Source organism: Lepidochelys kempii, chromosome 5 (genome assembly GCF_965140285.1).
Source record: "Lepidochelys kempii isolate rLepKem1 chromosome 5, rLepKem1.hap1, whole genome shotgun sequence".
In the NCBI taxonomy this organism is placed as follows: Eukaryota; Metazoa; Chordata; order Testudines; family Cheloniidae; genus Lepidochelys; species Lepidochelys kempii.
In genome coordinates this window covers 63,644,590-63,660,151 of record NC_136384.1, presented here as the reverse complement: position 1 = coordinate 63,660,151, position 15,562 = coordinate 63,644,590, and the positions used below count along the sequence as shown (strand labels likewise).

The following is a 15,562-nucleotide window of genomic DNA, read 5'->3' as shown; positions in this document are numbered from 1 at the left end:
TAAATCATTGTAAAGTTCCACCGTATTTGATTGCATGACTCTTCTATTTGAATTCTGTTTCAGTTTTGGAAATCAAATCCAAGTATTTTGGCTGTACAGAGATCAGCAATGCTCAGGAAGCAGCAGCAGCAGCAGCAGCAGAAAGCAGCTTCATCAAACAGTGGGTCAGAAGAGGTGAATAGCTTATTCTGAATCTATGCTTTAAATGTAAACATAGAGGTGTCCTAGCTCACTCCATATGTATCTGTGAAAGTCTGTTTGAAGGCAATAAGCATTGTGTACACACATCTCAGGAGAGAATTTTGCTCTTCTAGAGAAATGTTGAATCATTTTTAATTTTGTATATTTGAGTAAGTGATGAAGAAATTACCTTTCTTAGAAAGCTTTAGCCAGATGCTGTCAAATTGTGATCGATTGACCAAACTGGCAAGTCACGTATTACTGGCTCTCATTTGTGTTTCCAGCTTCTAAATTACTTAAAAGCATAAAAGTACTTTCCAAATATTACTTTTCCATCTAAGCAATTGCTGTCGTTTCTGAAAGTATGTTATGCAGTAGTGAATGGGAGGAGATGTAGCTCCATGCCAATCCCTGTGAGAACATGGTCCACGCTATTTTAAAAAAAAAAAAAAAAAAAAAAAAAGTTTGAGAAACCTTGGCCTAAACTTGTAGTCTTTTCCAAGGAATCACTTTCATTTTCTTGTTGTAGTGCTTTTAGAATTATTCAAATACAAAATAGAAGGTTTTAAAGTCTGAACAGTTGATTTTATTTGAATCTAGGATGCGAGCACATGTTTAAAGGGGATACTATTGAGGTTGAGAGGGTGAAAGTTATCTGTTAAACAAAAAAGTTTGTGGACATCTCTATTCACTTCTAAAGAATAATTAAACACTATGGTCAGAAGTATCTTCTCTCATAATTTCTCCATTTTCTTCTTCTGTTACCCTGGACTTCTGTTTTTGTACACAGTTGTTTGCATTTTTAACTGTTTTAGTTTTATGGGAAATGTAAATTAAGATTTTCCTTGTAAACACTTAGAAAATCTTAACTTACAGCTATTGCTAAATGGTTCTTCCTAAAAGTTTCTTTTCAGGATGAAATTTTTCCAGAACTGTTCTCCGCCTGAGTGAAAATTATTTTAGGGAAGTCTGAGTTGATATGATCCATCCATTTTTTTGGAGAGTAAAGGTAGTGAGGAGTCAGATATATTTTTGCCTTTCTTAAAAAACGGTTTAAACAATTCTAGGGCCTGAGTAGGTACAAAGGTAGTATTTAGTACAGGGCTCATCTGTAAACTACAGAGGAGATTTTCAGTCTCCTGATGGAAGTTCGTTTTAACTAATTTATGACAGTTTTAAAAATGTGCTTCATGCAGGCACAGTAGTCTTCAAAAAGATATTCTAGTAGAGCACTGTGAATGCATAAACAATTGTGATAGATTTTGAATCATACTAAAATATGGAAACCCTAGTCGTATTCAGTGCATCATTGTGTACTGAAGGAGAGGGAATCAAACATGAAAAATAAATTTATACCAATTCAAGAATGGAAGCCAGATCGCTAACAGTTGCACTGCTCTTTTAATATTTGATAATGAATTCTATATATTCTTTGCTTTCTCTGCAGGATTCCTCTAGTAGTGCAGACACTTTGGATGACTCATCCAGTGAGACCAAGAGAAAAAAACATAAAGAGTAGGATATTTTACATATAAGAATACTATATAAAAATGTCTTTCCTGCTTGCATATTTTAGTATTTATATATACTTCATCTAATATATAAAAGTATTTCAGTTCTACTCTGACTTCAGGTTGGTTTTTGGACTTGATTTTATTACTTCTCTCTTTTGATTAGAATGTTGGGGTATTTTCTAATACATAGATGTTTAGGTGCAACATATATTTCAGGTTGAGTCCTATATGTAAAACAGAATTTTAAATTCCCCAATTAGTAAAATACCCTGCATCAGGTACACTTGCATTGACCGTGTCTGTTCAAAAGCATCTCCAGCAATGCTTTGTAGAATCTACAGTGGAGTGTATTAGTTGTAACATTACTTTTCCTGTTGAATATCCTATCCTGAACATTATCTATATGGCCAAGATAGTTGGGAATAGGCTATATAGGTCATTTTATCTCCAGGTCACTAGTTGGAATTAAGCAGTTAGTGACAAAGTTGTTACAATTTGTCATCTTTTTGAAATCTCAAGGGCAAAAATGACCATCATGTTTGACATTAATTGGCAGTCTTATTGATCTCAGTACAGCAACCAAGGATTGAATGACTTATGGAAATTAGAACTATCCTATCACCCCAAAAAGCATGCCCTTCACCTGGTCAGAGTTGAGGAAGGTTAGAGGTGCAGTGTAGGGAAGCTTGTACTGCCATTGCCTGTGTGATATAGTTTCTGTGGAAAATAGACCTCTTCAATTTCTAGGACTGTCAATCTGGCACTTTTCATGAACTCTTTAAAAACAAAACAAAAAACTTCTCTTTTAAAATTAGTGTGTAATTTTGTATGTTTAGTTCTTTTTGGTTGTGATTGACAAAAGTTATTTATTTTTTTCCTATCCTTTGTCGTTTAAAAATTCACAGAAATCTATTTTAGAGTATGTAAAACCAAAAACTGTTGTTGAATTTATATATCTAATAATCTAATATAAACAATTGTTTTGTTTTAATTTTAACTAGTACATTTGTATGTAATTATCTTACCAAATACGCAGAGACCTCTGTCCATGTTTCCTGAAACAGAATATTGAGCCCTAAAAGACAAATGTTCATAGCTGTTGTCTCTTTGTCCAAATAGCCACTTGCCAACCTACATATCAGTTTGTCAGGATGCCCAGAATTAATATCCATGGAAGAAACCCTGATTATAGTAGGTTCATGTAACACTGTAGCGTTAAAAGTTCATGTAACTCCTGAACAATTATCCATTTACTGGAACACTGAACATTGAAAATATAATCTTTCTTGTTTCTGTAAGAGGTAAAGTGAAGAAAAGTGTTTCTGGTGTCATTATATTACTTCCTGATTTACTGCTTAATGAAAAGCCATCTGACTTGGGGGGGGGGGGTTCAAAAATTGGATGGTATTCCATGCTTCCAGATGCAATATCCATGTTCATGGCAGTAGAGAGATCGATGAATTTTCATAATATTTTCTGTCTTTTTAATGACACTGAATTATTAACTGCCTTAATATTTATTTCTGTCAACAAGATTATTCCAGTTGCTGGCGTTCATATATATGGACTTCACAGTAATGCTGAATATTCTAATTCTTGACTTTTCTGCCTTTCAATGTATGCAGTGAAGACTGGCAAATGTCTGGATCAGGATCTGTCTCTGGGACTGGTTCAGATTCTGAATCCGAGGAGGAGAGAGAGAAAAGCAGTTGTGAAGAGAGTGAATCTGACTATGAGCCAAAAAATAAAGTGAAAAGTAGGAAACCTCCAAGCAGGTAAGAATTCTGGAAATTAAGATACTTTGTTATAAGATTTCTGATGGGAATATGAATGTGTGTCTCTCTCTCTCTCTCTCTCTCTCTCTCTCTCTTTAAGCTCAAATCCAAATGTAACTATTTATTATTAGAGTTCTGTATCCCAAGAGTGGAAGTTGTTTTTTGAAGTTACAAAAGATGTTATCACAGCAGTGAGTCATAGTGAATGTTTTTCCCTACATTATCTAATTGAGTGTGGTACAGTTGAACAATCACTGTGAAATATTAATACTCTGTAAGAAATGGCAGAACATTTGTGGGTATTTCTGTATTGAAAACATCTTTGTTTTGTCAACTCTTGTTCTTTTTAAGAATTAAGCCAAAAAGTGGGAAAAAGAGTGCAGGACAGAAAAAGAGGCAACTTGATTCATCTGATGAGGATGAGGATGATGATTATGATAAAAGAGGGTCTCGTCGCCAGGCAACAGTCAATATTAGTTACAAAGAAGCTGAAGAAACAAAGACAGATTCAGATGACTTGCTGGAAGTCTGTGGAGAGGATGTCCCACAACCTGAAGAAGATGAATTTGAAACTATAGAAAAGTTTATGGATAGTCGTTTTGGACGAAAAGGAGGTATTTTTGACCTATATTCTCAAAATGCTACAGTGGATCCAAGAGCAGTTTTTACAACTTTTATGTATTTGTTTCAGTTTCTGCAGCATCTAAACTTTCATTTAAAAACCAGTTTCTAGCTTAATAAATGCAAAGATAACTTCCTAAATTTGAATTCAGAGTAAACAAATGGAGTATTCTTGCTCATGCATGCGTGCTTGCACACAGTTTGGATGTTAGCTCCCCAGTGTAATGATAATGGTTTATGTATCTGCGTTAACTGTTGAATTGCTTAGTAGTTTGGGGGGTAAAATGGAGAAGGGTGTAGGAATGAAACCATTGGAAGTGGGAATTGAGAGTTGCTTCAGGGAAAGAAATTCAGGTGTCTAAGAAAAAATGTCCTTTTTAATGTGTGTTATCTGGTCAAGGAAACCCTAGTCTCAGCCCTAGGGGTTGATCTCCACCAGCTAACATTTTAAAACCACAACTTACCCTGTCTGTATTAAGATTTTAACGTGTTAGTTAACATGTGCTAAAATACACCATTCTTCCTGGTATTGATATGGCCACAAAGCAGAGGGGGGAGGGAGAGGATGAAGAGGGAAGGTTAGAAAGAATGATGGTCATAGAGGTGAGCATACTTCCCCACTGAGTGATGCTGAATGTGGCAATAAGATAATGGATAAATAATAACTAAAACTTTAGTTAAGATGTAAAATACATATTTTACACTTTTTTTTTGTGCAAACTTTCCTTTGATATTAGTGGGAATTTCATGTTGATTATGAGGGTAGTATATGGAGTTCAATATTTATGCCCTGTCCCACAGCCATAATTAAAATTGCAATTTGGCTCTGTCCAGAATGAGCTTTTGATAATCCTGTTTTAAATTCTTTTTAAAACTTTTGTTGTAACTTACAGTTAAAGAAAAAAACACTTTTACATTTCAAAAAATATATGGCGTGCATAACTTTTTTATGTTTGTCCTGTTCCCCCAAAATAATGTTAAACATACATTAAATTTAAAACACATTGTGAATTATTTCTCTTTGGTAGTGAAGTATTAAGAATTTGGGGAAAATACAATTTCATAATATCATGAAATCTTTTTTCTTCAGACTAGATAGGCCGTTTTGAAAGGGAATTCACAAGCTCATGTATGTAGTGCAGGAGTTCTCAAACTTCATTCAACCGCAACCCCCATCTGACCACAAAAATTATTACACGACCCCAGGAGGAGGGGACTGAAGCCTGAGCCTGCCTGAGCCCTGCTGCCCAAGGTGGGGCAGGAGAACAGGGGACAAAGCCTGAGGGCTTCAGCCAACACCCTGGGCAAAGGGGCCAAAGTCGAAGCCTGAGGGCTTCAGCTCCAAGTAGTGGGCCTGTAATCTGGGGCCTGCCGCCCAGAGCTGAAGCCCGTGGGCTTTGGCTTCAGCCCTGGGACCCAGCAAGACTAAGCCAGCTCTGATGACCCCATTAAAATGGGGTCACGACGCACTGTTTGAGAACTGCTGATGTAGTGAATAACCTTGATCCACACCAGAAATTCACCACTGCTCCTGTCCCCTTACATTTTAATATGTGCTGTTTTATAAATTATTTAAATTATAAATATACAGTAGCATTCCTAATTGGATGAGCCTAAACATATAAAGAAACAATAAACTTCATAATCAAAGATATACCAAATGTAAGTTCAAATATGGGTTCTCTATCTTCATTTTCAAAGGTCTGTGGGTGATATCTGAATGGATACTTATATGGTCTATTAAATTATTTATTAATTTCCTTTTGATCAAAGGTTTGCATTATTAGTGCTCTTCCAAACCATATTCAAAACCAGCTCAATCTGGTTTACATTTTCTATGCAACTCCAAAACAAAGTAAAATTTCACTGCAAAGGGAATAACTGATTTAAACTCCATGGCCTAAATGTAATACAAATGGTACAGTCTTACATTTATGAAATATATTCCACTCTTGTCCTGAACCTATGTGTCATTTAAACTAAACATAAGTAAAATATAAACTGTAATATGCTAAAATAACCTGATCTATCCTGTGTACAGTTTGTAGGGGTGTTGTCTCTATAATATCCTGGACCAACACAGCTACAAGGTGGGTGAGGTAATATCTTTTATTGGACCAGAGACAAGCTTTCAAGTTTACAAAGAACTCTTCTTCAGGTCTGGGAAAGATACTCGGGCTATCACAACTAAATACACTCTTTAGTTGTTCCACCTTGTATTTAGCATACTTGCACTTAGTGTATTTGACACTCAGTACATTTCCCAGACTTGAAGAAGAGCTCTGTGCAAGCTTGAAAGCTTGTCTCTCACCAACAGAAGTTGGTCCAAAAAAAGATATTACCTCACCCACCTTGTCTCTCTGTGCAAAGGATGTCAAAACACATTGTACTGATGATAAAAGGATTGAACTAGAACATCCCAATATTAATAATTTGGAGCTGGAATTTAATACCACCCCTATGGCAAACAAAATGTTAATGAATGTAACCCTAAGGAGCATCTTTCCATTAAAGTAATGTAAATAACTTTATGCCTCATTTTGGAAAAACTGGCCCATGAGAGGCGAAAACTTAGGGAGCATATTCATTATTAGAATATTTAACTCTTCTGTAAGTAAGTGGAAGATCTGTCCACATCTCCATATTTCCTTACACTGATAAATAATTTCAGCTAGCTCTATACCCAAACACTTATTTTTTTCTGAAGCCTATTGTATAATAAGAGGCTTTAATTTTTTGTAATATAATGGATAAACCATCTTTTCTCCCAACTGATTCTAGATTCGAATTAAAAAACTCAAATTTATCAACTCTTTCTTAATTTCAGTGTTTCACCTATATTCAGATGTACTTGTGTTGACAAAATCAGGGCCTACACTTGTACATTAATTACGCGTCTCTTACCTAAGATGACCAGGTTGTACTTCTATAGAAATTTCTTTTAATGAAGTTAAATTCCTTCATTCTGTTTTAGAAAACGTATAAAAACATTCCCATCTCTGCCCCAATATGGAATGTATTAACCTCGTCTTGCTTAGGTTTGAGGCTTGAAGTGAACTGAAGTGCACCAGAATCTTTCCAGCACACTCTTCCTTCCACCTTATTAGTTTCTACAAGCCAAACTTTTTTTCATATTTTTTGTTGTTGTGAAGAAGGCTTTGGAACGCATTGAGGTTCAGTGAGTCTACTAACCACCTGAAGCCTTTTGGTAAGGCTTTTTGACACAGTCCCACAGGACATTCTCATATTTAAACTAGGGAAATGTGATCTAGATGAAATTACTATGAGTGTGGATGCACAACTGGTTTAATGACTATATTCAGAGTAGTTATCAATGGTTCATTGTCTAACGGGGAGGGTGTGTCTGGTTGGGTCCTGCAGAGGTCAGTCCTGGTACTGGTACTCTTCCATGTTTTTTAATTAATGACTTGGATAATGGAGTGGAGACTATCTTTATAAAATTTGCAGGTGACAGCAAGCTGGAAGGGGTTGTAAGCACTTTGGAGGACAGGATTATAACTCAAAATGACTTTGACAAATGGGAAGAATTGGTCTGAATTCAACCAGATGAAATTCAATAAAGACAAGTGCAAAGTACTTTACTTAGGGCAGAAAAATCACATGCACAACTACAAAATGGGGACTAACTGGCTAAATGGTTGTTGACAGTGATCTAGAGACGTTAGTGGATCACAAATTGAATATGAGTCAACAATGCGATGCAGCTGCAAAAAAAAAAAAAAAGCTAATATTCTGGAGTATATTAACAGGAGTATCTTACGTAAGACATGGGAGGTAATAGTCTTACTCTAGTCGGCACTAGTGAGGCCTCAGCTTATGGACCGTTTCCAGTTCTGGGTTCCACACTTTAGGAATGATGGGGGCAAATGGGGAAGAGTCTAGAGGAGAACAACAAAAATGATAAAAGGTGTAGAAAACCTGACCTATGAGGAAAGGTTAAAAAAAAAAAAGTGGCCATGTTTAGCCTTGAGAAAAGAAGACTGAGGGGGGACCTGATAAATCTTCAAATACGTTACAGGCTGTTATAAAGAGGATGAGGATCAGGTGTTCTCTGTGTCCACTGAAAGTAGGACAAGTGGTAATGGGCTTAATCTGCAGCAAGGGAGATTTAGGTTAGATATTAGGAAAAACCTACTAACTGCCACGGTAATTAAGCCCTGGAATAGGCTTCCAAGTGGGGTTGTGGAACCCCCATCATTGGAGGTTTTAAAAACAGGTTGGACAAACACTTGTCAGGGATGGTCGAGGTTTACTTGGTCCTGCCACCGCACAGGAGGATGGACTTGATGACTTCTCAAGGTCCCTTCCAGCCCTAAATTTCTGTGATTTTGTGAAACTATGTTTATAGAGGTTTAAACTGCCCCATTCATATCAGAGAGACAAATGTTGATACAGTTCCATTGCTAATCACTGCTGATAGTTCACTTTAACAGAAACAACTGACTACTTTGCTTATCAAGTGTGTTTGGAAATAACAGAACTAAATTAGAAAATGGCCAATTTTAGGGCATGTTATCCTCTCTGTGGAGCCAGCTGTGATACTCTAAGGAAGAGGTGGCTAACCTGAGTCTGAGAAGGATCCAGAATTTACCAGTGTACATTGCCAAAGAGCCACAGTAATATGTCAGCAGCCCCCCATCAGCTCCACCCCCCGCTCTCAGCACCTCCCGCCCACCTGCAGCCCCATTGATCAGCACCTTCTCCTCCCTCCCCGCATCTCCTGATCAGCTGTTTCGTGGCATGCAGGAGGCTTGGGGTGGGGGAAGCGGAGCAAGGGCATAGAAGGCTCAGGGGAGGAGGTGGGAAGGGTGGAGTAGGGGCAGGGCCTGTGTCAAGAGCCAGGGGTTGAACAGTGAGCACCCCTTGGCACACTGGAAAGTTTAGCACCTGTAGCTCCAGCTCTGGAGTCGCTGCTTATACAAGGAGCCACATATTAACTTCTGAAGAGCTGCATGGCACCAGAGCCCCAGGTTGACCATCTTAGAGTGTATTCTTTAGAGCTTTGTACAGTCTTGGTTTTGGCCAAGTCTATGCTAGAAGTGCTTTGCTGGCACTCTGCTTTTGCAAGCATTGCTTATTCCAGTCCTCCTGCCCCACCATTTCCAAGCAAAATAAATGCAATTTTGATCGTATAACTGTGTTATTGTATAACTGTGTATTACTGACCTAGTGGCTTTCGCCAGCACAGCTATCTTGGTTGCAAATTGCACCTCATTGCACCCTGGGCAACGTAGCTATGCCAACAAATGTTTGTGGTGTAGACCTGGCCTTGATATCCCAAGCGATGAAGCTTTTATTGCTTCTGGTATTCCAGAAAGTAGGGCTTTGTCTTCTCGGGAATGTCATCTACCAGTGTAGCTGCATTGGTCCATCTTACCTTGGTGCAAATTTTGCTGCATTGGTGAAAATTATGCCTACATTAGAGGTGAAATCCTTGCCTATTGAAGCCAATGGCAGAATTTCCATTGACTTCAGTGGAGTCTAAATTTCACCTCAGTGAGTAAAATACCAGTGTAGACAAGGTCTGACAGCTCTCACCATAAGAAATTCTGTTCCTGATTTTTTCTCCATGTCATTATCATCATCATTATCCCATTACTCCAAGGTTTTAAAACGACATCAACAACATGAAATCTCATCAACTTAAAACAAACTAACAAAAACGTTAAATGTAGTTTCAGATATTAAACATATCCATGAGTCCCATTGTCAATGTTTGTTGTTTAACAATAACACTTTTTGGCCGTAGGATTATCATGCCACCTATTTCTGACCTCACTGACGCTATATTGGTGGAGATTCAGATGGTGGATGACTACAATGTGGTTTGCATTTCTCAAAGCAAGTTGTATGCAAATGGTTGTGTGATCAATGCAAGTATGTACACAGGTCCTGTGCTAACATGTACAGCCCATGCTGAAGCCACCATCATCACATCTTCACTGCAATTTTTAGCCTTGTTTGCTAAATTAGCGCTAGCATGGGTGTTCCTATCTCAACTAGTCACATCTATGATTGAATTGTAGTCGTACACTGCAGAGTCACGGTAGACAAGTGGGCATTGGCAGAATTTGACCTTGTCATCTCTTCCTGGATCATCAGAATATCTAGGCATGTGGTGTTGCTGGAATTTTGGTAGCATGCAATAGGTTAGTTATGATGATTGCTCCCTCTTAGCAGCTAATGTTCCATAAAAAAGTCCGTTGAGTGCTGGGATTGATGTTCTCTGTCATGAGATGTCATGACAAGCTTGTCAGTTCTCGTCTATCAGTTTATTTTAGATATTTGTAAGGTGGCTGTCTACCCCTTCTTTCATCCACTCTCCTTTCACCTTCAGTTAATTTAGATGCTCAGTTTTATTGGTTACATTGTCTTATTATTAAATCAAGTCTTTGAGACTATTTATTGACTGGCATATACTTCTGCAGCAGAATTACGCAAGTAACACTAGGTGGAAGAGAACTACAGAACTAGTTGATCATGTGTTGATAAATGCTCATATTATAAAAAATTACCAATTGAATTATATTAATATCAAATTCATTGTTAGGTGATTCACTGGTACTTATCCTCTATTAAAACTTCTCTTGTGATTTCCTTTTCAGCCACTGGTGCTACAACCACCATCTATGCAGTTGAGGCAGACGGTGATCCAAATGCAGGGTTTGATAAATCGAAGGAGCCGGGAGAAACACAGTATCTAATTAAATGGAAAGGCTGGTCTCATATCCATAACACATGGGAGACTGAAGAAACCTTGAAGCAGCAGAATGTTAAAGGAATGAAGAAACTGGACAACTACAAGAAAAAGGATCAGGAAACAAAACGATGGTGAATGTTATCGATAGTCATCTTTCATAATACAGATTTTTTTTTTACCAGCATTTGTGCTTATGTAGTATTGTAAGGGGATTGATCTCCGTATGAGAATATATTTCCATAGTGTGTGTTCAGCAAGAAGATAATACATAATCTTTTTATTGTTAAAACCGCCTCGACATTTTAAGGTCCTGCAAGGTGTACAGCATCCTCAACTTCATTACTCATGAGTGAATGATGATGTGTGGCATCTTGCAGGATCATGCCTTTAATAAATAACTAAGCTGTTTGGAAGTTATTTTTCTTAAATGTTTATAATATGCATAGTATAAATAAAATATTTACACAATAAACAGTATGCATTGCTTACTGTTTACTCAAATGGCCTACCATTTGCTTTTCTTGACCATTGTACTTTAACAGAACTGTTCATTACATTCTCCACAGTGATACTTACTACTTTTTCTTAGAAGTTTTAATTCTATTCACTTTGCTAGGCTTTCCAGTTCTACTTTCTCATTTTTCTGCCCATTGTCTGGATCAACAAGCACTCTCTTATCAATGTTGTTAGAAGTCCTGAACGAAATGTTTGGAGAAAATCTTTACCTTCTACTGCCTTCTTTTGACGCTGGTTTCCAGTGGGTTATTCAGTGTCCTATATGAAAAGTGGTGGTTCTTGTCCATTACTTTTAGGAATGGTTGAGATGGATTTCCCTAGATTTAACCCCCTTCAAGTGTTGTTCTCATTAAGTGAAAAAAGTGTCCTACAAAATAAAATACTTTAACTGTTGGGAGTGGACATTCCGTATTATACCTATATTAATTATTTTTTATCAGGTGTAGCTGACACTAGTACAGTTTCTCAGTAGTTTTTTCTCAGCTTCCAGTCAGGAGGGCACCTAATTCAGATAAGGAATTTTTTGTAGCAGATGTTTTTTCTCCACTGAGATATCCTTTAGTTCCTTTCTCACAGAAGCTTTCCCTCTAACTTTCCTTTGGTGCTTACACTGAAAGCTTTTGGACTGTCAAATTGTTTTAGTTTTAGAATGAAACAATGTAATTACTATTTTCATAATTTCCATTCCAGGCTGAAAAATGCTTCTCCAGAAGATGTGGAATATTATAACTGCCAGCAAGAACTTACAGATGATCTTCATAAACAATATCAAATAGTGGAGAGAATAATTGGTAAGTGACAAATTGGAGACTGGAAATAACAATAAGGATAATATACTGTCATTGCTTCTATTTTTATAGATTCTTAAAAATGTAGGGCTTGAAGGGACCTCAAGAAGTCATCAAGTCCAGCCCCCTGTGCTGCGGCAGGACTAAGTAAACCTAGACCATCCCAGGTGTTTGTCGAACCTGTATGGTGGAGATTCCACAGCCCCCCTTGGAAGCCTATTCTAGAGCTTAATTACCCTTGTAGTTAATGCGTTTTTCCTAATATCTAACCTAAATCTCCCTTGAGTTAGATTAAGCCCATTACTACTTATCTGACCTTCAATGGACATGGAGAACAACTGATCGCTGTTCTTTTTGTAACGGCCTGTAACATACTCGAACACTTATCAGGTCTCCCCTCAGTCTTTTTTTCTCAAGACTGAGTATGCCCAGCTGTTTTGACCTTTCCTCATGAGTCTAAACTTTCTAAACCTTTTATCATTTTTGTTGCTCTCCTCGTTACTCTTTCCAGTTTGTCCCCATCTTTCCTAAAATGTGGAACCCAGAGTTGGAAACCGTACTCAAGCTGAGGCCACACCGGTGTCGAGTAGACTGGGACAATTACCTCCCATGTCTTAATATGACACACCTGTTAATACACCCCAGAATATTAGCCTTTTTTGCTGCTGCACTGCATTGTTGACTCATATTCAATTTGTGATCCACTAAACCCCCAGACCCTAGTCAGTAGTAGTACTATCTAGCCAGTTATTCCCCATCTTGCAATTGTGCATTTGATTTTTAATTACTAAGTGAAGTACTTTGCACTTGTCTTTATTGAATTTCATCTTGTTGAATTCAGACCCAATTCTCCAAATTATATATTTGTGGATAATAAATTTATTAGAATTCTTAATTATTTTACTTTCAAACTAAAATAATATGGATATAAATTAGGATGGAGGTTAATCATGGGTTCTTTAATTCTGAGCACTTTGTCACTTATTGTGTCACAAAAATGAAATAAATGTCTCATTAAAATCAAAATTATTGATGAAGTATTTCAAATGTATTCTACAGCTCATTCAAATCAGAAGTCAGCAGCAGGTTATCCAGATTATTATTGCAAGTGGCAGGGTCTCCCTTACTCAGAGTGCAGCTGGGAAGATGGTGCTCTCATTGCCAAAAAATTTCAGTCATGCATCGATGAGTATTTTAGCAGAAATCAATCCAAGACAACTCCTTTTAAGGACTGCAAGGTGAGTGAGATTTAAGATAATTTTCATAGACGTCTGAGAATTGAGACAATAAAAATATTTGTAGCTGGCTGTTTTGTTCCTGGATTAGGGATGGTATACATTATAAAGTTTTTCAGATCACAGAATGAAATATTAAAATTGTTTAGTTTAGTAATGACTGTTAAGGTATATAACTTGAGTCAGTGGTCTTATTAGTTCTAAGCAGACAAATGTCCCCATTGTGATTATTTTCACTCAAAAGTGAAATTATGTTAACTTTTAGAAGTTAATATAGTAATGTATATAAACATAATTTAAATTATTTTCCGTTTTCTCCTGCATCTTCAGTAAAATTATATTTAGAATCTTAAAACATTCAGTAGTAGGGCTAATGTTCAATATCACTTTGATAGGTTTTAAAACAGAGGCCAAGGTTTGTTGCACTGAAGAAGCAACCATCATATATTGGTGGCCATGAAGGTTTAGAGTTAAGAGACTATCAGTTAAATGGACTAAACTGGCTCGCTCACTCCTGGTGCAAGTAAGTACGTTCTGAAAGTCTGATGCTTTTCTAGTACTTGTAAATGGTAGAAATTCATAAAACCTTAGCAGAATGGATTATTTTGTCATTGGAGTAGTAAATTGTACAGTAAAGATTTGAGAGGGATTGCTTTCACCTGCAAATACACAAGTTTAGCACGTAGTTGATTTGTACAGGCAAGACTTCTTTGGTTTTCCTTTTTCCCTCTGGTGTTTGTAGGTGAAATACAAAATAAACTACGTTACCCTCAAATATCACACATGGAAGTTTATTTTTAAAATTCATGCACAGGAACTATTTAGTAGCTTTATATAGAACAACATTTATCTTGGGTCCCTTTTTACCATTTGATTAATGAAGGATTTTCAAACTGCAGTAATGATAGTAATTAAGATTCTTCTTTGAATGATTGCACATGTCCATTCCACTGTAGGTGTCTGTGTTCCAATGCACGCTGTCAGAGAGTTTTCCCCTCTGAGGTCTCGTGCACCATGTTCAGGCATAAAGGGCTGAGCTGTCCCTGACCCCGCTCAGTTCCTTCCCGCTGCCCATGTTGGTTGTCAGAGCTCCTTTTCCTTCTGCAAGTCTCTAGTCAAGCATGTAAATAGTACCTGTTGTAATCCTGTATTATTAATATAGTTTAATAGAGTAGTAAGTAAATATATATATATTTTTTTAAATTGTGTTTGTGTGTGGATCTGGCACCCTGTGTGGATACCGGCCAAGGTACAGGAGATATGTCGTGCTCTCTGGGTTTCAAGCTTTGCCACTCCTGTGGTAAGGCAATACCTAAGAGTGATCCTTATCCAGCTGCCTTAAGCACTTGGGGGAGGCTCATTTGAGTGACAGATGTGCTGATTGTAAGGGCTTTAAGCCCCGCTCCAAAAAGGACAGGGCAACTAGACTGAAATCTGCTGCTGGAATCGGCACTATGTCCTCTACCACAACCATCTACCTCAATCCAGATACTGTCGTTGCTCAGCACCAGTAGTGCATTTTCGGCATTACCAGCACAGAGCGGTAGATCGGTGTTGCTGTTATCAAGGAAGAGGCACTGTAAATTGGACTTGATACCAGGATCTTGGAAGGAAGCAAAGAGGTTGAGGTCATCTAAGGACTCGGGAGGGTGCTAAGGACTCTAAGCAGGGAAGTTCATTGACTCCAGAGCCCAGTATGGGCCTGTTGAGACTGGCTCTCAAAGCACCATCATTGGGATCACCTTACTCCCCAGTACTGGAGAGTACTTTCCCAGAACCATCTACTCCTGAGGCATTTGAGGCTGTAAGAGCGTTGTTGAACCTCTTGGTGCTGCTGTCACTGGCAATTCAGAAGTCTTGCCTGGCACTGGTGCCCAAGATACTGGAATTAGCAGCTTCACCTCTGCACTGGGCAGATCCAACTGATTTGGCCATCAGGGTACTAATCAAGATGGTACTGTCTAGGGAAATCGAGGTGATCTCCCCGGGTCTGAACCGTCCTCTCCGGTACCGAACTATACAAGCCCACCATGGTCTCAAGAAGAGTATTTTTCTTCATCAGGCTCTGCAGTGAAATCCTGTGTGTCCCTAGCCAGTCTCACCATCAAGAGAATACCACCTGTTTTCCCTGGTTTCAGCCTCAATTTCAGCTAGGAGCTTACCGAAACGACCCTTGAGCCAAATACACTTGGGGATCGGGGCCATACCAGGG

The 15,562-nt window shown here is 37.9% G+C and overlaps 1 protein-coding gene across 6 annotated transcripts in view; it reads left to right on the top strand.

The window, feature by feature from the left end:
• Positions 1–15,562, top strand: part of CHD1 (chromodomain helicase DNA binding protein 1) — a 90,587-nt gene that overhangs the window by 34,159 nt on the left and 40,866 nt on the right. For all 6 annotated transcript variants that reach the window (XM_073344590.2, XM_073344588.2, XM_073344585.2 and 3 more), the window contains 8 exons: positions 64–174; positions 1,628–1,695; positions 3,320–3,469; positions 3,821–4,083; positions 10,717–10,942; positions 12,018–12,118; positions 13,175–13,353; positions 13,746–13,873. In XM_073344590.2, the coding sequence (XP_073200691.1) occupies positions 64–174; positions 1,628–1,695; positions 3,320–3,469; positions 3,821–4,083; positions 10,717–10,942; positions 12,018–12,118; positions 13,175–13,353; positions 13,746–13,873 (1,226 nt within the window). The remainder of the gene's footprint in view (positions 1–63; positions 175–1,627; positions 1,696–3,319; positions 3,470–3,820; positions 4,084–10,716; positions 10,943–12,017; positions 12,119–13,174; positions 13,354–13,745; positions 13,874–15,562) is intronic.